General features: G+C 34.0%; 3 protein-coding genes and 1 pseudogene across 5 annotated transcripts in view; 2 read left to right on the top strand and 2 right to left on the bottom strand.

The window, feature by feature from the left end:
- The window catches only part of LOC102591600 (aquaporin NIP1-1-like), a 7,170-nt gene extending 3,405 nt beyond the window's left edge, over window positions 1-3,765 (top strand). The window contains exons 3-5 of the mRNA XM_006358022.2: window positions 1,461-1,658; window positions 1,951-2,012; window positions 3,406-3,765. Coding sequence (XP_006358084.1) covers window positions 1,461-1,658; window positions 1,951-2,012; window positions 3,406-3,631 — 486 coding nt within the window. The 3' untranslated portion in view covers window positions 3,632-3,765. The remainder of the gene's footprint in view (window positions 1-1,460; window positions 1,659-1,950; window positions 2,013-3,405) is intronic.
- Window positions 3,766-5,534: 1,769 nt separating this feature from the next.
- LOC107062773 (aquaporin NIP1-1-like) lies at window positions 5,535-7,434 on the top strand (annotated as a pseudogene).
- A 119-nt stretch (window positions 7,435-7,553) lies between these two features.
- On the bottom strand, window positions 7,554-10,371 carry LOC102591271 (uncharacterized). Its single transcript, XM_006358021.2, has 2 exons — window positions 9,072-10,371; window positions 7,554-8,218 (listed from the first exon to the last, which is right to left on the bottom strand). Exons 1-2 carry the CDS (start codon window positions 10,269-10,271, stop codon window positions 7,733-7,735), a joined length of 1,686 nt encoding a protein of 561 aa, XP_006358083.1. The 5' UTR covers window positions 10,272-10,371; the 3' UTR covers window positions 7,554-7,732.
- A 1,603-nt stretch (window positions 10,372-11,974) lies between these two features.
- Window positions 11,975-22,120, bottom strand: LOC102590460 (histidinol dehydrogenase, chloroplastic). 3 transcript variants are annotated; one of them, XM_006358018.2, is made up of 15 exons: window positions 21,953-22,120; window positions 21,609-21,727; window positions 21,301-21,422; window positions 21,141-21,193; window positions 20,174-20,246; window positions 19,929-20,030; window positions 19,715-19,816; window positions 19,553-19,624; window positions 19,418-19,480; window positions 19,239-19,280; window positions 14,586-14,645; window positions 14,334-14,444; window positions 13,904-14,074; window positions 13,620-13,710; window positions 11,975-12,683 (listed from the first exon to the last, which is right to left on the bottom strand). In XM_006358018.2, exons 2-15 carry the CDS (start codon window positions 21,718-21,720, stop codon window positions 12,400-12,402), a joined length of 1,458 nt encoding a protein of 485 aa, XP_006358080.1. In that variant the 5' UTR covers window positions 21,721-21,727; window positions 21,953-22,120; the 3' UTR covers window positions 11,975-12,399. The 3 variants fall into 3 exon arrangements, with proteins under 3 accessions (XP_006358080.1, XP_006358081.1, XP_006358082.1); XM_006358019.2 differs by having other exon boundaries at window positions 21,609-21,720; XM_006358020.2 differs by lacking the exon at window positions 21,609-21,727.
- Window positions 22,121-23,016: the final 896 nt, after the last annotated feature.

Genomic DNA, 23,016 nt, shown 5'->3' with positions numbered 1-23,016 from the left:
ACTACGGCTGTTCAACTAATTTTTTGGGAATAAAAGCTCTTGTACATGTATGCTCTTTATAATAGAAAAATTTATTAATCGAGTTAGTTAGCAGATGGAGATTTGATTGAGTTGGTTGGTGTTAATAAATAAAGTGTTTTTGTAAAAGATAAAAGTTTGGTGTTAAATTTGAATTTTTAAAACTTTCCAAATAATGAGATTTGGCCCAAATACTAGAAAAAACTAGTATTTGGGAATTTGGGTTATTTGCCAAAAAAAATTGCCAAATAATGAGAAAGTGTATGGACAAACAATATTTGCCAAAAATTTTCCCAAGTTTTACTTGGGAAATCTATGGCCAAACGGGCCCTTAGACTTCTATAAAAATATAACATCTGAACCTAACTCAACCTTAGAAATAGTTCAATAATAGAGGATTGTTTAAGTTCGTTTAAATAAGTTGTCTTTCCATTCTTCAACTAATATGCGACTCTAACTCATTTTAACAAATTCATTGGTTTTGACATTTTGAGAAATATAGATGGTAATTATTTAGTTAGTTTTAAGGCATTCCTTCCATTCCATATTAATCGAATTTTTTTTAGGTATTTTTCATTTTTCAAATTAACTTAATTGTTCAATCTTCAAAACTTTTTTTAAAATATTCTTTCAATTTTACCCTTCATTTGAATTTTCAATGTGATGACTTCAATAAGTTTGACAAAAATTAATAAGGGTAAAAATGAAAAACTATGTTCAATTTATATCTTAATCTACTTTTCTTAAAGGGTATGAAATACCTCAAAAATTTAATTGATATGAAATGGAGAAAGTAATGAATATTTCTCAAATTATATAGGAGATAATGTCAATATACCATGTTTTATCTACATCATAAAGTACAAATATCTAAATGATTCGTCACAATCGAGGATGGAGTTAAGAGGGGCACGCAGAACGGCAGAAGGGGTTCTTCGTTATTCACTTTATCGAAAAATTACATTATATACCTAAATTCATAAAATTAACTATTATATTTACACCCTTTTGTTTTAATCCTGTTTTTATCACTAGTCATAAAATGTTTGCAATATAAATACTCAGAAAATTATTTTTCAAATGAGAAAATGTAGGTTTGTACGGATTATGAATTTATTTTTTCTCATTTATTATAATAGCTACACATTGACCTCTACTGATTTGTAATAATGATCCGTATGACTTTTTCCCAAGTCTTTTTCTTGTAAAACTTTCCAACTTTTATTATCCATCCAAAATAATCCTGTTAGTTTTGATTAGTTGAGAACATTAAAGATATTTCACAGTTTTTTCCTAACCTATATTAATGACCATTAGAATATCGTAGCAAGTTCCGTTAATTGATTATTTGAACTCTCACATTACCATAAGAATTTATTCCTTTCCTATGGCACAAAGTTTTAGAAAAATAAATATCAATGAGCTTTTTTTCTTCTTCATAGGTACCAGCTTACGTGGCAGCTCAAGTGATTGGATCAACATTAGCAAGTGGGACCCTACGATTAATATTTAATGGGAAACATGATCACTTTGTTGGAACCTCACCTACAGGATCAGACATTCAATCTCTTGTCCTCGAATTTATAATTACATTTTATCTTATGTTTGTCATTTCTGGTGTCGCAACTGATAATAGAGCTGTAAGTATTATTTCTTAATCTTTTTTAATTATTTTTAATTAGTATACTATTTAAACTTAATTAATTAAAAACAGTTAAGAACAAGATCTTTAGTATATATCGTACGTTAAGGGTAGTCAATAATCATGATTAAATTAGTAAGAAGATTGTGACTTTGTTAAATAATCTGAATTATTTAATTATACGTTGAACTCTTCTGAATCATCATTAAATCATGATTGATTTGATTTTTTTTTTGTTTTGTTTGTGAATTGTGAATTGTGGTTGTTAATTAATTATTAATTATTTGTAGATTGGAGAACTTGCTGGTCTTGCTGTGGGAGCAACCGTGTTGCTTAATGTGATGTTTGCCGGGTAATTACGTGATTTCTTTATTACTCTTTCATTATTTTTAAATTAAAACTATTTAATAAAAAAATATATTATTATATAGTGTGAACAAGACCCAAATATATTTGGATAAAGGGTGTTCAAATCTTTTGACCATTTGCCTTATTAGGCTTACGTACATCCTCGTGCACAAAAAATACACGGCTTTTATTTTGGAAAAAAAGGATCTCCTTTTTTCTTTTTTCTATATTATTGACTTAATACATAAACTATTTTTTTCTTTTTAAGAGTTTCACTAATAGCATGTTCGATCAAGTTCTTAGGAAAAAAATCATTCTAAAAAAGTACTTATTTTTTAAAGTTGAGGTGTTTGTTCAAATTTTTAAGAAAGAAATGTAGATGTTTTTGAATAGTAGCAAAAAACTGTTATTCAGAAGCTGATAAAAGTACCTTTTCTTTTTTCTCCATAACCTTGGTCAAGAGCAAATCGTTGGTATAATATTGACAAAAGTGATTTTTTTTTTTAAAAAAATGATTAGTCAAATACTAATTATTTACTCTTAAAAAACACTTTCAATAAAGCATTTTTTACCAAAAAAAAGAATAATAAATAAATAAAAAATTGAAAGTTTGGTCAAACATGTTATAAATGTCCTCAGTTTTGGGAAAGAAACTCTTAGGGTCATTTGGTATGAGACATATGAGATATTCCCTCAGTTCAATAAAAGTTGTTCATGGTTGACTTAACACAGAGATTAAAAAGCAGTATATGATAGGGGTAATTTTACCAAATCACCCTTGTTAAATATAGTCATCTAAAAATTGAAAAAACGAATAGTACTCCATTTAATAGCAAGAGTATAATAAACACGACATGATATTCTATTCATCAATTTTATAAACTGAACAAGTATTGCTAAACATCCCAAAACAATATAATAGACAAGTAAAGATAGAAGAGGTAATAAACCCCAGAACAAAATTCAAGACTATCTTACATTTTGTGAGGGGTATTAGTTAGTTTTGAGATTATATATCTCACTATTTATACTATAACGATGGAATACATTATCTCATATATATATGACAGAATAACTGATCTCATGAAATGTTTCAATCCATGTGAAAACTTTGTCTATCTCATCCCTGTACGAAACGACCTCTCCGAAAAAGAACTTTCCAGTCAATTGTCATGTTATTGTTCTTTGGAAAAATTACTGAAATACACGTCTTATGTTTCCCTTATTTCTAATATTCCCTTCTATTTCTAAAATCCCTTATTTCTCTCATAATTCTAAATTATTTTATAATGTATCCGAGCTAGTTTTTAATGTAATTACAAACTAAGTAGAGATAAATTGTAATTTCATATTAAAATTATGTGATTCCTAAAATTTATACTTCTTCTTTTTTACAGGCCAATATCAGGGGCATCAATGAACCCAGCAAGGAGTTTGGGCCCAGCAATAGTGTCAAGCCATTACAAAGGTCTATGGGTTTACATGTTAGGCCCAATAGCTGGGGCCATAGCTGGTGCTTGGGTCTACAACATCATCAGATTTACTGATAAGCCATTACGTGAAATTACCAAAAGTGGATCTTTTCTCAAATCCAAAAGCTTACTACGTAACCCCTCCAATTAGAACTTTTTTTTATTTTTTTTTATTTTGAGAAATAGATATAAAAAGAAAGAAAATTATGTTGCAAATTAGTCTTGTTTAACTTTTGTACACGAAAAAAGAAGTTAAATAATCTAATGAAGTTTTAATTATGTCGACAGTGTATTGTTTAAGGATTTATTTCATTTTGTTATATGTATAATTATTACACACAATAGTAAGGTGTCTGTTATACGCCTTAATTTGAATTTGCATCGTATTAAACTCATTAAAGGGGAAAACACTCTTTATCAGGATTTTTTCATGCTCAGTCCTAAACTCGAGACATCTAATTAAAGATGAAGAGATCTTATTCATTCCACTACAGTCTATATTATATTCAGTTGTGCTTTCACCTTTCCCATTACTTTTGTAGTAGTGCATGCACTATTATTTGATTTACAACTTGGGGAAAACTTTTTGTCTCGTTTATTAACATTAGCAAGTTTCCACCTACAATTGTTTTCCAATTTCCTTACACTTTTTTTTTGGAATATCTGGGAGAAAGAAACACTTTTGTGGTAAGAATGGATTGACCATCTCTAATTTGCTAATTGACTGCTGATTTGTGTATTTGGCGAGAAGCATTTTCATTGTAATATTTTTGGTTGAACTTACTGTATTTTGATCCTTTTACCACTTCCATACTAGGTGTACATTAGAATTTGTAGCTAATAGCACGTACCTAAATATATAATTCTGTTGGAAAACGTTTTGTTGGTAGCACATGCCCAAAATAAGCACCACACTAATCTAAATTAGTCGAGCTCCAAGTTATGTGAATACTGAACATACCAAATACATTTAGACAGACACTGTGAAGGTAGACGGTAGGAGCCTGGGGTTAAGGGGTGGTAGTGGAGCACATTTTCTAAAAAAACATTTTTCTCCGTACCGAACGCACCCTTAGAATTTACAATTTGTGATAAAATGTAAGACTGGAAAAAACTGATGGTAGCATCTAAAACTAATGTGCAATAGAATGTTCAAGGCATTTCGCCAAAATGTTTTCTTCCACTTGAAGTTGGTTGATCTCTAGTCCTCTATTGATCCACCACAATCAACATTACTATAGATCTCAACTTTACCATGTGAACAACTAAAATGAGCTAGATTAATATCTTTTGAGATATGAGTATACATAGCAATTTAGTTAAACTTTAGTGGCACAAGTCACTTTACCATAAGAATTAACCCAAACAACAGAATTATTGGCATTAAGAGTACAAAGTATTGGATTTTCTATTTGAGCATTTGGACTCTTGCAATATTTGACACAAACCCTTTGGCTTTTTCTAATATTTGTTTATTACATGGAACTGAAACATATTGGTCATTTTCCATTCACAAACTACAGTTCTTGTATAATACTTACATTAGCAAGGGTAAAAGGATGGTGTTTCCAAAAGGGCACTAAAAAACTTTGTAGTCAATTCTTGCATGTTTTCAAATTTCCACCATCTAATGAACTGCCACCCAGCCCACCCCACATTTAAAAGAAACAAAAATAAATGCCTCCTATATATCTCCACATTCAAAAGGGAATTAAGTGAAATCATAGTTTTCTAATATACTTGAGAGAGAGTTCAAGAATGGCTGAGATATCAGATATCAGTCATGCAACAGCTTTAGATATCAAAGATGATAATGTGCATCATATTCTTTCTTGTCCATGTTTGGCATCCAAGAAACTTGGTGATGAAACTATAAGCTTCACTCAAAAGGTAAACTCACTCTTCCAATTCTTTGATGCTTCATAAAACTAGTTCTCATTCTACTAAAGGATTTCACATCTTGAAAATTGAAGATAACTCATTTATATTACATCAACTTGTCTATGAGTTGCAGATAATGGCATAAGTAACCCTACACAAGTACCTTCACTTTCTAACAAGTGGTTTAGTGCTCACATTAAAAGTTGATAAGAAAATAAGCTAAGCTACATATATGGTAGTGATACTTTTAATGGTGCGAAGCATTATGGGAAAAACTCACTTAGCTTAAAGAAGATAGTTTCACAACATATTGTAAATACCTTGAACTGGCAAAATGCCACAAGCACCTGATGTAACACTGACAGTCATAAGGCAAACTAATTGTCCATATAACATGCATTTATAACATATAGGATATGGAACCAGTTGATGAATAATCTTTTGTTTTCAATGCAGTTAGTGGCAGAGCTTCTAGGCACCTACTTATCGATGTTTGCTGGTTTTGCTGCCATGGTGGTGAACAAGAACATAGGCCTTCTAGGAATAGCAGTTTTGTGGGGTTTGGATATGATGGTTATGATCTACACTGTTGGGCCTGTTTCTGGTGCCCATTTTAACCCTGCTGTCACCGTTGTTGTTGCTTCATGTAAGAGGATAGCATGGAGACATGTAAGTTTCTCCATTCTCAGTTTACTCAAAACACAACAAGAATCAGCAAGAAAGGACTTAACAACATCCAAAAATATACTTAAGGATGTTTCCCCTCACTTTTGGGGCTACTCTATTTTCAGGTGCCAGCATATATATTAGCACAAGTCATGGGAGCAACTCTAGCAACTGTCACTGTGAGATTAATGTTCAGGAAGAGCAACTTCAGTTTCTGAGAACAATTCCAGCTGGCTCAGATTTGCAGTCTCTTGGATTAGAATTCTTGATCACTTTCTACCTCATGTTTGCTGTTGCAGGCACCACAATGGATAATCGAGCTGTTAGTGATCACTGCCTGTTTAAATGTAAAGGTCCTAGGACAGAATTCGACTTATTCTATCCTTCTCTCTGTTTACTGATGCAGGTTGGAGAACTCACTGGACGTGTTATTGGAGCTGTAATCACAATTAACTCTATCCTTGCTGGGTATGCTAAATAGATAACTTCTGTTTGCCCACTTACTTTGGACCCATTTCAGAATGCATTTTTCTAAAGTGAAGCGTTTAAAAAGAATGTGTTTTCCTAAAATAGCTTCAGAAATAAACATGAGCATCTCAAAGTGGAAGAATACTTCACAGTTCAGACTATCATCAGCAAATTGGAAGTTAAAACTAAGTGAAAAGCTACAAGAACAGGAGCATGGGGATGAACCTATATAATAACATGATTTTCACAAATAAAACAAGTACAGGGCCAACATTCATAACTGAGTTGGGAGTAAAAGTTTCTAGTGGTGTTATTTGGAGTCTTAACTCTTCTTCGTTCTACAAATTTGCCTAACTGGGGACATTTGGCTATTTTGATGAACAGGCATATTTCAGGGGCATCAATGAATCCCGCAAGAAGTTTGGAACCAGCAATTTATCAAATTGTTACAAGAAATAATGGATATACATTTTGGGTCCTACAGCAGGAGCTATAGCTGGTATCTGGTTTTACAATGCCATGAAGTCTGTTAAGCCCTATATTGAAGTCACTAAGTTTCTTCCCTTTCTCAGAAGATTAACCCAAAACAAAGTTTAAACAACAAACATTACTGTCCCCATCCAAATAATCAACCACTTCTCAGGTCTAGGTTTAAGTCTTTCCGCAGAAGATTATCCCAAAAAATGCTTAATTAAAAAACCCACACTTCTGGTCCTCTATGCAGTTCTTTAGAATTGATAGAAGCATTTGGCAACTACCATATATTATAACTTATATGTTAGATATTTGGATATCTACTGTTTAGCTAATCTTTAGATTATATTCTTCAATTGAGGTGCTCCATTAATCATTTTGAGGTTTTACCATAAGAAAATACTATCACGAGCACACTAATGGCAGTAGTCTCATAACCACATTAAATTTCCCAGAACTCTGTCCATATAGGAAATGACTATATCGGCACTATTTCTAAATGATACTTTACAGAGGAAACTTTTAGGAAACAGAATGTATCCGACATTTGTGTAATTCAGGACACAATGTTATACTAGTCAAAGAAACTGGAAGCTCATGAGAGGGTGTACATTTTCAGAGAAAAAAAATAAAAACCATTCACTATGCATACATGTTAAAATAAGTTACACTTGGGGAAAAAGAATAAACCGACAATTACCTGTTATGTACAAACAAAAAAGAAATGGCAGCATGATTCAAGAGATCAAACCATAAGCTTTTACTACCTTCCAATAGGTGCATTGTTCGGTGAACCTGTACGACTGTTCGGATCATGCCTCAATCGTAATCTTGGAATGATAAGAGGTTTGCAGCAAAGAAGAGCGAAAAGGAATTCCATTGTAAACAATGTCATGCTAACCCACACAAATAATGTTGTCTTCCAATACCATAGCATTCTTTTCATAAAAGGAAGTTCAGACTCCAGTGTTAAAGAGGCAGCATATATTTCGGGAACTCCACCTCCAGGGTGGAATTCAGCTCGTTGCTCAATGATCACCCTCAAGCATGCAGTTGGAATGAAACCTTCAGAGAAGCCCTTTAAGTCTACCTTTAACTTTTGGGATTCTGATGTATATCCAGTGACAAGAGGGGCAGCTTTAAGGAAAGTAGAAAAAAGGCGTATAGGATTGCTTTTGAATTGCAACATACAGGGTCGCCTGGCGCTAGATAGCACTTTACCATTAGAATTGAGGAAATCCACCCGCACCTTCAGGTGTAAGAAACAAAAGAATTAGTAAATCATTCAGGTAAGACCGAACATGTAGAAATGCATAACAAACCAACAATTCAAGAAAATAGAATTATTTTGGGTCGGCAATGTAAATCTCAACTTTGCTTTCCTAAAATAGGTAGTAGGATTGAAGTTCTACCAGGAGTGAATCAATAAAATTAATTGTGCCAAGTTCTTCAATACATAGACGAAACGGACAAAATGAAACTAGAATTGGAGGGAGCATACATGTTAACTTGGTAAATAGACACTAGACAGGAGAAAGAAATTAATGTCAAATACTCAAATCACTGTGAGACAAACATTTTATTCTTACAACTATCTCCCTTCCCCACACCCCCTGGGTCTCCTTTTTTATGTGCAGCTTTTTAAAAGTATATCAATTGAAAATTGCACTAGCTTAAAAACCTATGGTATGTCATACACAAACCAGGTACGCAGTCAGCAAAATCAAATGTCTAAAGCTTATTCAAACTCCAACTTCCCATTTGTGTTAGTTAAACTAATCTGGAAGATAGCAGTTTATAATCATTTTGCAATAGAAAACCATGTCTAGACTATATCCTCCATCTGAATATACAACAGAATTCGATCCTCGCAGAAAGCACCAAACATAATAAATATGGCATACATGTACACAGTCAAGCGACTTCCATAGCTGTTGGGACTAACTTTGTACGCATAAACTAAAGCAATAACTTTTTTTTAAAAAAACTACTTCCCGATCAGGTCAATGAACCCATGTTGATGAACTACCAATTACCACTATTCTGTATCTAGCAGCAAAAAATCCATCAAGTATCAAACTTAAAAGTCCTTGCGCTTATACCTGAAAAATGCCCAAATTTCTGTTGTAATCTGACTCGGGCAACATTAGTGAAACAGTAACCTGCAACTTATGATTAGGTGGGATAACTCGCACCCCATCAACCATTCCAACATCCACTTGACTATCTACACCACAGGTCACACCTGGACTCCTTATTATCGGCACATATGCAACTGGGCTCTTTGCTGTATAATCAAAATTCAAAGGCTCGTTCATCCTGATTGGCTCTTCCACCATAATTCTTATCAAGATGCCACCCATTATAAAAGCTGATACCAGCAATCCAACCAAAACAAAACAAACATACACAGACCACAAACATCCCCATCCAAATTGTAGCCCCAACCTCCATACTGAACTCTGCTCCTTCAACCATCCAGATACAAATTTCAACATACTCTCAAACACAAACCCAAAACTCCTCATAAACCTGTGTATTACATATCGTTTCACACGCCTCATTATTTGAAATGGATCCATCACAAACATATAAGAGCTATAAATTATCCATACAGGAAATGTAAACAACTTTATCATCAAACTCACAATAGTTATCAACATATTCACTTGAAATCCAACAGATTTTATTACTACATTTGCTAAATCAAACAAAATATTCGAACTTGAATCATCAATTTCTCTCAAATGCGAATTAACTTCCTCCGAATTATTGACTCGGTCATTGTTTACATCCGTAATTACAGAATCCTCTTTCACCAGTGAAGAATCCTCATTCGAATTATCTATTATTACACTATTTGCATTCATACCTGTTGGAATCTCCTTATTTTGTTCATCACCTATACCTTTTTGACTTTTTGTGCTCAAATCAAGCTGCATTGAGTTTGAACTTTCTATATTATCCAAACTTCCGTTCTTATCCTTATCTTCTGCCATCAATTTCCTTGAGAACCTTATCTTTCGCTCTCTCGAATTCGAATAACTCTCGGAACTTATAGAAGGTTGAAATTTAGTCGACTCGTTACCAGAATCATTGAAAGAAAAAGGTCGCCGGTGCCGGAGAGAAGACGACGGGAAATTGAAATTTTCCGCGGATTGATTGTGGTTTACGTCATCCTCCGATCCGCCGGTTTCGGCGTCGGAAAATATGTCGCTGCAATCATCGAAGGGGAATTCGTCCGCCGCATCATCGAATAAGTCTCCGTTGTTGTCTTGCTTATTTGGTTGTGTATATTCCATAACAAACGAAATTCAACAATTGTGAACTCTATTATTTTGGAGTGTGAAGGGTTTGATGATTAAGAAGAAAAGGAAATTCAAGGGATATCGATACGCTTGCAATTTTATTTTATTTTAAAAAAAACAAGATTATACGCTTGCAGGTTGTACATTTATGGGAAAAGGTCATAAATAGTTCTTTTAACCTTAGTAAGTCTAAAATGATCTCTTTAACTATATTTTTATTAAATTTAGTTTTTAAACTATTTAAAAATTTATTCTTAATTATATATTTATCAGTTTTAGTCTCTTAATAGTACATTTATTGATTTTAGTCCTCTAATTATTTATAAACTTACCAGGCTTGATCTTTGTTCATTTTTTATATAAATAACTTAGATTTATATTAACAAAATTCATATCTCAGGAAATTAAATTCTTTAGCCATTTTTTTTTATTGTTTCTCTCTCACCGCTACTTTTACTTCAAATTACCCTTATGCAAAGAACCTTAACCTCAATGATTCAAAATAAAATTCACTAGAAAAGAAAATATGTCATAATTTTATTCAACAGACAACAAAAAATGAAGCATATTACTGCTACTAATGAATCTGTTGAATTCAAAATTTGTACTCCAACGAATTTGCAACTCTTTTTTAGTTTTTCTTTTAAATAGATTAATTTTATTATTCTATTCATTTTATTTCACGTAGAGAAATTTGAGTAATAAGATCAAATCTCTTATTTTTCTTTTGTATGAAAAATAAAATTAAAAAAAAATTGTGCTGATTATGAACCGTTAACCGCCAAAGAAGGGAACACAACATATTCAAGTCATTAGCAACAACTATATGCTTCATTTTATCTTCCATAGAATAAAATTAGGACTTATATTTTTTTTCCTCGTTGATTTTATTTTGAATTGTTGAGGTTACTATTTTTTTCATAAGAGTAATTTGATAGTGAGGATAGAGAAACAACTTCAAAAAAGTTAAAGATTTAATTTCATGAAGAATTCCGTTAATATAACATAAGTTATTTGTATTTAAAAAATGGACAAAGACCAAAGCTGATAAGTTTTTTAATATACTTAAAGAAAGGGACCAAAGCTGATCAGTTTTTAAATACTTGAAGGACTAAAACCGGTAAGTGCATAGTTAAGTGACCAAAACTGATAAGTTTTTATATGGTTAAAAGACCAAATCTGACGAAAATATAGTTAAGGAACTATTTTAGACCTACCCCTATAGTTAATAGACTATTTATGGCATTTTCTCTACATTTATCTACAATATTTGTATATCTTTTAGCAAACGAGCAACGAAGGCACATAAACTTGTAAAGTTACAACGACAGACGGTTCGAATCCTCAACCACGGAACCGTCTTTAATTTTATCCTCAATATAAGACATCCGCGCTAGTTTTTCAAACCAAAGCCATCAAATTAGCAAATCCACACCGCTCATTAGGAAAATATGTACATAACATACCTACTTTTTCAAACAAAAAAAAATCATGAATTCATATGCACCATAATTAGGACCTAAATCGACCCAACTGTACTAGTGGTTGTTTGAAGTAAAGAGTTCTAACTTTTACCCATTAGATAGCCGATGAAAATTTCACAACTTAATTAGTTGAGTCGTTGTCTAACATGCATATCTAACGGTTGAAACATTGTATGGTAGGAGCGTTTTACCCCTTAATTGGGATATGTCCAATACAAATTCAAATTAGCTCTTCAATATCTGTAGCCTAAGCAACTTCTTGTCAACACAACTACAGATACAATCCAAAATGTTACATGTTTGCTCCAACACAACTTTTGTTACAAAAGATGGCAAAATACCAATTAAAATACAATCCCAAACTCAGTACTACTGGATTTTGTGAAATCTTCTCAGATATTTGGTTTGAATTTATTTCCAACAAATACAGCAGATGAACTAGCTCATCCATGGTACCCATTACCATTACTGTTTTTTCTTCAAAATGTGTGTTTAATTCAACACTTGGAAGGAGAAAAATCAGAGTGCAGGTAATATAGAGCTTCAAACTCCCTCAACAAAACTATAAACAGCCTCAGATTTGCATAAAGGTTAAATTGCTCAATATTTATTCTTTCACGCATACAAATAGCGAGGGATCAACTTGAGTGTGATACTTGTCTCGCTTCTATGTCCTGTAGTCTGAGGCTTACAGCCCTCTTGTGGGCATCCAGACCCTCAACTTCGGCCATTTTCTCTACGTAAGGGCCAAGATTCCTCAGCCCTTCTTCTGTCAAAGACTGCACAGTGATGTACTTCAAGAAAGAGTCCAAAGAGACCCCACCATACATCCGTGCATACCCATAAGTTGGAAGAACATGGTTAGTTCCACTTGCATAATCTCCTACACTCTCAGGTGTCCACTGTCCCATAAATACAGAACCTGCAAGTATTCAGAGTTGATTATTTATATGTTAAGATTTACCAAAGGGAAGCATGGGTGATTCGTAGTAAGTTGCTAATTGATGGTAAAATATGAACCTCCAAGGCACCCACCATACTTTCCAGTTTCCTGGTATCTATATACAAACACTGAAGACATCATTTGCCTCATCTATAATACTGTAATGTAAATCAAGATTTCTTTACGCCCAGAGAAAAATATGGCATGTCAACTACCGAAGCGAAATATTAGAGCCTATTCCAGCAGTTCCAGCCACCATCCGAAGTGAAAATATTAGAGCTTATCGTAGAAATCCAAGCTGACTGACCACTATGCGGAAAAAAAGAAGAGGCTAGTCAACTACCCATGCACGAATATCTTCTAGAAAAAAGGAGAAACGGAATAATTTAAGAAACATGCAAACACTTCACAGGATCACTAGTGAAGAAAACTTGTCCAGCTCGCCAATGGCCAGCCATCATGAACCTTCTATTTGTCATCTTGAGAGCTAAATCATACAGTTCAAGGAATAAGAAGAAGAAAAAACTATCAATCTCATACTGTTCAATACAGCCTAAAACCCCTTAAATTAACCAGCTGGATGATGAGACAAGGGGAGAAATAGAAAATGAAACAGAAATCTCGGGTAAAGAAAAAAGGCTGTTAAATCGTATGGAGAAGTTGCGTTCTATGGAGGATCACAAAAGGCAGGGCGGAAACTCACATAAAGAAATTCAGAAAGACAGGAAGAATAAAAATGAACATATTATCCACTATATATCTCGCCTTAGCGTGGCCAAAAAACCAAGAGAAGCTTGTGGATCATATTTCAGATACGCATAAACAATCAGCAGCCCCAATAGCCCAAAAACACCAACAGATTGGATATGCCAAATGGAAAAAGAGAAACTTAGCAAACGCATTCCTCTAAAGTACCTGCATTCTCAATTAAACTTTCCCACTTCTCAGCTTCATCCACATTGATTATCAGATGCTCAGGTGCATACATGTTTGAGAAGGAAATTGCCTGGAAAAGATTGTGATTTAAGTCTAAGAGAAAAGGCTGTAGCTGACAGAAATTTATAAGGAATATTGCATTCACATAAATGATGTAATTGATTATTTATATTATATTCGGGCAGAATTATTTAATGACAACAAGTATACATCCAACTGTATGCAAATTGCTGCCAACCAAGATCAACAAATTACAAACATACCTCAAGCATATCCCGTGCTAACACAGTGAAGCTGTGGCTTAGTGCCTTAAGTGCAAATTCTCCCCTTGGAAGTGTTTGACATTGCTTCCTAATTTCCTCTTGAATGGCATTTAGATCAACACCATCCCCAGCAATAACCAGTACGACTTGGCTATCTGGCCCATGCTCCGCCTGAAAAAATGCATTTGAGGTGATAAGAATAAATAGAGGTTGCCCAGTCTTTGCTACAATGATAGATAGGAATTGATGGAAGTTTCAGTTTAATCTGTATTAACAGTTGATCTTCTTCACTATGAAAAGCTTAAATTTTCTCTTATTTGGATCTCAGAAGAGACATAAGCTGTCCCAAAGTGAAATACAAGAGCACTTGATTCAGACACAGAAAGTATGAATGGAAACTTGATCAAGCAGTGAAAAATGGAGTTGATACCTGTGAAAGTAAATCTGCTGCCACATGGACAGGACTGGAATGCTTGTCAGCTATAACAAGAACTTCGGAAGGCCCAGCAGGCATGTCAATTGAAACCATCGCTTCGCTGTTCTGTTGAGAGAGAATACTACTTAGCAAAAGACAATTTAAAGTGAGGACATTAGTCTTTCAGCAGCGTATTTATCACGAGTGACATTTATCTACATTGCAAATATCCCTAACCTAAGACTGTCTCTTACTTGAAACCAATACCTGCAGAATCATTTTTGCAGCAGTGACATACTGGTTCCCAGGCCCATATATCTTCTCAACCTGGCATAGATGGCAATGTACATAATGCTTCCCCTTTATATATTATCAAAGAAAGAAGAGGAAAGATTGATTGTAAAGTGATCCAAAGGACAATAAGAAAGGAAACCAACTTCATTAAAGTATACAAGGCAACCACAGGACTGAGGATTCAAGGACATTGAGGCTAGTAGCTTTACAGATGTATAAGGAACAGATCAATGTTTATGTGCTTATACAAGCCATAATTACTTTCCTTTGTAAGAAATATTGTCAATGTACCAATAAGGGTCAACTGCATACACTGTACACAGGGGCATCTTCCTTGATATATATATATATATTCTGAGAAGTGGATGTAAACCCTAATAAAATATATAAATTTCAGCCAAGTACCAGAGAACTTATTTAAAAGAAACAAAAGGCAAACTGTCAAATACTCCAAAAACTTATACGGTATTTTATGGGATAAAACTGCTTCTAAACCACTGCAGAAAAAAATTGACAGACTTTCCTGAGCTGATATCAGACTGGACTGCTTGCCGCCCTAGCCTAACTTCTTCTATTCTCATTCTCTTGTTCTTTCCACTAAAACCAACAGTACTATCTAGACTTCTCAGTCCTACTCTTGTTTTATTAAGCCTTAATTTGATTTGCTCAACACAAAAAAGGACATCTTCTTCAATTCTCAAAAAAATAGGCAATCTTCTTTTTCTGTAAATCAACCAAGAAAAACTCCTCCACCTGAATACTAATCCTAATACTATTATTAAATAATAATAATAATAATTAAAAAGAAGGAATATACCAACACAAGATCTTCTATCTCTTACCACTCTCCTGTCCCTTTTCATGAAGATCTATTAGAACTAGCTCACGCTCTCACTGTCCAAGCAAAAAAGAGAAGGGGCCTCTGAGCTCTTCAGTGTCCACAAGAATCACATAGAAATGCTTGTATTTAGCTGCTATTGAGATGCAGTTCCTCCTCATAGAAAATTCTTTTAACATTTTTTTTAATAATAGTGATGTTAGGCATGCACCTCAACTAATTCCACGAAATACGTGTCACCTCCCACAACAACAAGTACCAGGTAACCTTATCCACCAAGCCTAGGACATATGGGGAGAAAGGGATTTGAACCTGAAACCTCATGGTTATCAACTCACTTCATTCACCACTAAGCCACACCCTTAGGTGCAAAATTCTATTAATATTGGCCCAAATTGGAAGGGAACTTGCAGAAGAGAGTTGGAGATGGGAAAAGAATAAAATTTTGGAAGGATACTTGGAAGGAGCAAAGTCCATTAATGGAAATTTTTCCAGACCTGTTGCTTAGTGTTTATTCTAAGCAACAACCCAGATGGCACCATTTATGATATGTGGAGTGCACAGGGATGGAACTTATTCTTCAGGGGATTGCTAAATGACTGGGAGATTGATAGAGTAGCCGATTTGTTAAATAGGATTGATGATTTCAATGGCACTACTGCTGAACCAGATACATTAAGATGGAAACACAATATTGATGGGCAATTCACTGTTAAAAGGGTTTATAAAATGGAAGAAAGGGTACAGTGTAGAGGGCAACCAAAAATATGGAGAAACTTATGGAATAGTCCATCCCCAACCAAGGTAAAATGCCTTGGTTGGTGGTTAAAAGAGTATGCCTGACACAAGAAGTTTTGAAGAAAAAAGGGGCCATCATAGTTTCCAGGTGCTTCTTATGCAATGAGACAAATGAAACAAACAGTCATCTATTTTTGCACTGCACTTTTACAGCACAACTTTGGTCTCTATTTCTCAACATAACAAAGACAAGCTGGACTATGCAGGAGCATACTGCAGATTTGCTTAGTTGCTGGATGAAAAGTGGAGGCAACAAAAGTCAAAAGAAGTGGTGGAGGATCATCCCACAATGCATCTGGTGGACAGTTTGGAGAGAGAGAAATGGGAGGTGTTATGAAGATAGATCCAATTCCATCCAGAAAGTTAAATGGAATTGTATAATATCTTTCTACTTTTGGTGTAAGAAGTAGGTTTAGAGGATATAGATCAATTTGTAGATTTATTAAGATCTCTGTAAGTATCTTCTTTTCTAGTTGTTTTTTTTTAACTAACACTTCATGATGGTGTCCAGCATGTCCTTAATGCTAGGAATACACATTTACCAGTTTCAAAATAAAAATAAAAAAATCTATTAATATTATGTTCACCTACTATCACCTATCATGTTTTACAACAATCAATAACAGGGAATCCTCTCTTGATAGCAATCAATATAAGATGCTTTGTTGACTTTCCCTTAAGATTGGTTCATTTAGCAATATCTATTCAGCATACGGTTATTTACAATGCACATGCTTTAATTCCTGTTCCTGCCTAGAAATCAGTGTCCCTATTTCCAGGGCCGTCTTAACCCCTAGGCCACTAAAGCAATCGCTTGGGCGCCATATTTTTGCAGCCCTCCATTTTTTTTAAAAAAAATTACTTATGAATGTTATTTTTTTTAAAAAAAATTATATGTACTATGAGTACTATGATTTCTACTAAGGCATAAGGAAATTGCATATGAAATGAATGTAGAACCTGAATTTCGTAAGAAACAATTTGATAAAAATATTGATAACGAAATCATAAAGTCCCTTGAAACTATATATATATAGAGATCGATAGATAGATAGATAGATAGATAGATAGATAATTGAGATCACTAGATGATGAGAATTTAAAAATCATTGTCTTAAACTTGATCTTTAACACATAATGGTTATTATGTTATTGATGGTTTAGATTTATTTTTTGAATTGAAAGTGTTGAGAGAAATAATACATGTGAAGATAATTATCTAATGAAAATACGCAATCAAATAAAAGACTTGATTCTCTTTCAAATACACATATTGCTTATAGAATAATGTTAATAGTTACTCTAACCGTTGTCTCAACCGAAAGAAGTTTTTCGAAACTAAAATTGATTCAATCTTATTAAAACAAATCGATTATAAAACAGTAACTAATGATTTCGCATCTAAAAAAGCTAGAAAAGTAGATTTTAAATAAAAGTATATATGATGAAAAAACAAAATATTAGGGCCCCTCCCTTAAATTTCGCTTTAGGCCCCCAATCTTATTGAGTCGGTCCTGCCTATTTCAAGCGATAGCTTTCCTACAATAACTGTAACTGCAGGGACATCATGTTTTAAAGGAACTATGGACTGATGAAAGGGATACATAATTTCTTTTCCATCGATCCTTGTCCAATTATTAAAGCTTATATTTTTCATGAATAAAACAACTATGCCTTAATCGTAAACTAATTAGGATATGTATATGACTGTTCACTATTTCCTATGGGAAGATAAAAGTGAAACTCATAAATTCTCTCTAGTCAAATGGCAGGCCTAGAGTCACTCAACCCAAGTTCAAGGGGGTCTAGGCATCAGGAATCTCAACTTTCACAACCAAAGTATGCTAATGAAATGGTTGAGGTATGGTAAACCAGGCTACTGGAAAGATGTAACTGATGCCGAGTATGGCTCTTTGAATCATTGATGCACTAGACCAAGTACATAGACAACAACATACGGAGCCCCTCCTTCAGAAGGAACCTACAGGATTGAGAAATCAATGACCTTATTGCTCTACTTGCAACCTTGGCAGATTTCAACATTAATGAGCACCAAGAAGATAGAATCATTTGGGGTACATCTAAAGCAGGGAAGTACTCAACCAAGGAAGGTTATGATCTAAAGTGTTTACAGGGTGGAATTCTGGAGGATTGGCCTAGGAAGCATGTTTGGAGGACCAGACCACCACTCAAAGTTGCATGCCTAGACTGGACAGCTCTAGATAATGCTTGCTTGACACAAGATAATCTTAGCAGAAGGAAACTTACTCTAGTAAACAGATGCTATTTATGCAAACAGAATCTTGAGAATGTTAACCATCTGTTTTTGCACTGCCCCAGCCCCCATCACAGCCGAAAATGGGAACTTTTTCTTCTCTATATATGGCCTCCCCTATAGTATGTCCAAGTCAATCAAGGAGCCCTACATCAGCTGGATTTTTGGAGACTGAACAAAGGCATCAAGAAAGTCTGGAGGATGATCCCAGCAATCATTTTTTGGGTTATATGCAATGAAAGGAATCGCAGATGCTTTGATGGAATATCAACTCCTACCCACGCTCTGAAGACTAAATGGTTAGTTAATTTGTTCAGTTGGAATTTTCCTTCACTGTTGATAGCATTGACATGTTTCTGGACTTTGTTTGCTCCTTAGTTCTAGCTTAGATTACTTGTACCAGTGCTGAAATGTTTTTTTTCCCTTCTGTACTGGAGCCAACTGGTTACACCTTTTGTAATTTGGCATCTTCCTGATGCCCATGCAATGATAATTTCTTACTTTATCAACAACAACAACAAAAAAAAAAAAAAAACACTTCAGAAATATAGTATGTGTCTACAGTTTACTCAAGCCAGGATTTATTCCTTGAATGTACTCATGTTAATTACATTATTCTGTGTCTCATGCGTAAACTCAGCAAAGCAATAGAAGTATACTAGTGCTTGTATGATTCAATATGGAAGGCTTCAATTCTTTGAGGTGAAAGTTGTACCTTTGGGCATGATTCAGTGCCCCAGGCCATTGCAGAAATTGCCTGTGGGATTTAAGAAAGTTACAATAAATGGCCCAGTTAGTAAAAGATTTAAGTTCCAAAAAGCAAGAAATTAATTGAAATGAGTCAGAGGCACATGGTTGATGAATGCAAGATCAAGGAAGCATATCATCATATACCTGAGCGCCTCCAGCTTTAAGGATGTGGGTCACACCTGCTTTCTTGGCACAATAAAGCACTTCCTACAAGAGAGGTGTCTAAATAAATGACCATTGATAAAGTTATACTAACGAAGTGAGATGGTAAGCAAATACCTTGCAAATACTGCCATCCCGAGAAGGTGGAGTTGCAAGTACAACTGTTTTACATCCAGCAATTTGTGCTGGCTGGCCAAAGGGAAAATTTGATGATTTTGTAATAAGGGAATTAGCGTTGAAAGAAATGATTAATAAGAGCAGAAAATTGAATCACCATACAACTGAAAGCATCAGAGCTGTAGAAGGTAAAACAGCAGTTCCACCGGGAACATAAAGCCCAACAGAGGCAATGCTCCTAGCCACACGTTTACATCTGACGCCCTGACAAAGTAGGAAATACAGAAGTTAAAGGAGAAGTAAGAATGTCAACACAATGTTGCTACATAAGCCCACACAACTGAGATCAATCCTGTACAATATCCACAAAACTTACATGCATGTTCTCCACAACTTTCTCAACAGGCTTTTGAGCAGCATGAAAGGCATATATGTTGTTATATGCCACATCAAATGCTTCTCGAACAGATGAATCGAGCTGAGTCAAACAAAGAAGCAATTAGATTGAAAATTAGAAAAGCTGAAGTCAATTGTCTTTCAAGAAAAATTATTTAGAAAATGTCATACTATCTTTAATCCCCATTGCTGTCATAAAAAAAACGTGTGTATTCAAATGCATACCTCAGGATCTGGAAGCTCATTGACATCTTCAACTATCTTATCCAGTACAACTTTGTCAAACCGTGATGTGTAGCTGCACATTACAGATATCATAACAAAGTAACATCAATACAACAAAACAGATTAACTGTAGCGACAAATTTTACTTTCACATGGAACTATTAACTCTTAAAATTGATAAGTGATGGACAAGGAGCAAAAAGATTAAGATTTTTGCAAGCTCTATAGCAAGTTAATCTAAACTTCGGGATATTCTGAAGGTTTGAAATTACTTCGTCCATCAAATTAAAAAAATGTCAACTAAAGTAGATCAGAATCAATTACAGAAAGAGTATAAACACACTCCAAAGATACTTGTTATTAGCTTTAAATAATAAGAAGTTGACACAATGTCCAGTGTCTCCGAAGAGAACTAAAAATGGAGAGACAGAGGGAGGTAGGGAGAGTGTCTGATATGGCAATTATAGAATTCATTAATTTTTTATATTTTATGTCAGTTGCAAAAAGACAAAGGTCATCCAGTTGGATCTTCTATATGGAACCTAGTCGTCTTATTGCGCGTTTCACTTTTAGAAACACTGTACAAGAGATTGAAATGTGGAGTATGGTAAACCTCATCTTTATGTCACTTACTATTTTGATCATTTTGGTCCATGCAATAGGAATGAGGACACACGACATAATATGTTAGGAGAGATGCCCTTTACATCATTCATTAATATCACACAAATTGTTTATATGATATGACAGTCTAGCACCTCCACATGGAGCATTTCTTTGGCATTTTCTATGGATCAATAACACATGTTCTGCATTTTTTTCCCTTAAAATCATTAAAGGTAAACTCATGTTCTGCATTCTTATGGAAAGGGAAGGGGAAAATAAGGGGATCTTGACATAGCAGATACGGGGTAACATTTGTTGATGAAACAAACACAGTAAGGCATAAATATAAACAAGCACTAACTCTTTAACTGCAGCATCACCTCTATTACGAACATCGTCAACAATGGGTTGAACCTGATATAATTCATTCAACATTCAAAAAAAGTATACTAGATTGAACCATAAATAAGTTAAAGGGAAAAAAAAATAAGAAATTAGTTCAAGAAGCATTGTTAACTCACAGTGCCGAAAATAGAGGAGAAGTCAATGCGAGGACGAGCCTTGAGGCTGTCAACCTCAGAAGTTGTAAGCTCCGATAACTTATACGACTTCATTGAGCACCTAATTGACTTACGAATTAACCCTGTTAATAACCATCAAAAACAACAAGACACATTAGGAAGACACATTCAATTTAAAGCATAGAACTTTGCAATGGTTTTCACCAATAAGAACAATTACAAGCAACTAATTAAAAGTTTTGCGAAAAATGCCAGGCACAAAATGCAAAATAACATTCTGCAAAAGAAGGAACTTCTGAAAGTAATACCTGCAGGTAGATAAGAATATTTCCGATAAAATACAGTATTGCGTGTAGGAATTGCCCGAAGATTACTAGCCAAGCTACAGGACCTACTCAATGATAGAATGTTGCAGTCCATCTATGTTCTGACAGCAAACCAAAATTAGACTATACTCTCTAAAATGTGATAAAATTCAAATTTGTTCTAGAGGCTAGAGCTTTATGTTTTTTATTTTTTTCTGAGAAGAGAAACGATTAGAAAATGCTTGAAAATCAGAGAATTGATTGGTTTATGAAGCAGACACAAAAAAACATTTGGAGAAAGGATTAGAAATTTTAACTAATGAGGAAGAAAGAGGACTTAAACCTACAAGTAGACGTCGTCGCCGGAGAAAGATGAGGAGTTAAGCAGATCGTCGCGGGCGGTGTCACAGCAGAGTGAGTTGTGTACTTTGTGGTGGTGGTTCAATTGACTATTGGGAAGAAGAAACCCAGGTTGGAAATGGCGGGCCGAAATTAATTTGGGAAGAAATGACGGGCTTGTAATTTGGAAGACTAATGGGCCCAATTAATTGCACAAAAAAGTGCTAAACACTTGGACAAGTGGCTTGGCGCAAAGGAAAACATATATTAATCGAAAAACAATCAATTCTTTTCAATGAACTCTATGATCATTTTAAATTATCGAATATGTTTATTTGATAAAAGGGAGTTGCTATGATGGCAACCATTATATATATACATATATATATTTACTAGTTTCACGGCATGTGCGTTTCACGTGTGTATCATATATATTGTATACAATGTTGTAAAATAGAACTAATATTACTAAATTAATGTTTTAAGTGAATAATTATAATTGAAAGAACATATGACAAATTCTTTGAAATGATTAGTAGATATTATCATAGAGTAACCTGTATTTTGAGATCAAAATGACAAGATATTATTGAAACATTTCAAAATACATTCAAAGTTTAAATATGGGATAAAGTGACATTTCTTTAGTAGTATTAATTTTACTTCGGTCAATTTTGTAAACAAATCTAATTGACAATTTTTTTTTAAAAAAATATCCATACAAAAATTGTTACCAATAGACTTACATCTTGAGGTTATCAACATAAATGATAGACATCATTTAAGTACAATTTTTCTCTTAAATATTCATACTTGATATTTAGTATGTGCATGACACTAATAAGGATTGCCATAAATATTTTAATATTTTATCTTTATACATAATCTATCTTTTATAAAATATTAGTACTCAATTAATATTTGAGTAAGACTATCATAGAGAGGTAATTTTACAAAAATTAAAGGTACTTTGTTGTTATAACGAATGATGGTCAAATAGAGGTTTGAGTGTATATATATATTTCAGTAGCATAATTTAATGTTAATAGATGAACAACATAACCTTTGGTGA

This window comes from Solanum tuberosum, unplaced genomic scaffold (assembly GCF_000226075.1).
Source record: "Solanum tuberosum cultivar DM 1-3 516 R44 unplaced genomic scaffold, SolTub_3.0 scf00265, whole genome shotgun sequence".
Classification (NCBI taxonomy): Eukaryota; Viridiplantae; Streptophyta; class Magnoliopsida; order Solanales; family Solanaceae; genus Solanum; species Solanum tuberosum.
This window is presented reverse-complemented; position numbering and strand designations above follow the sequence as displayed.

Excerpts from the sequence above, each read along its gene's own strand:
- LOC102591271 (XM_006358021.2), bottom strand. The coding sequence starts at position 10,271 with ATGGAATATACACAACCAAATAAGCAAGACAACAACGGAGACTTATTC. Across the intron at positions 8,219-9,071 it reads GAAATTTGGGCATTTTTCAG|GTGCGGGTGGATTTCCTCAA; the intron begins GTATAAGCGCAA and ends TTACACCTGAAG.
- LOC102590460 (XM_006358018.2), bottom strand. The coding sequence starts at position 21,720 with ATGGACTGCAACATTCTATCATTGAGTAGGTCCTGTAGCTTGGCTAGT. Across the intron at positions 19,817-19,928 it reads AAGTTGTGGAGAACATGCAT|GGCGTCAGATGTAAACGTGT; the intron begins GTAAGTTTTGTG and ends CTACTTTGTCAG. Across the intron at positions 19,481-19,552 it reads GGGATGGCAGTATTTGCAAG|GAAGTGCTTTATTGTGCCAA; the intron begins GTATTTGCTTAC and ends CCTCTCTTGTAG.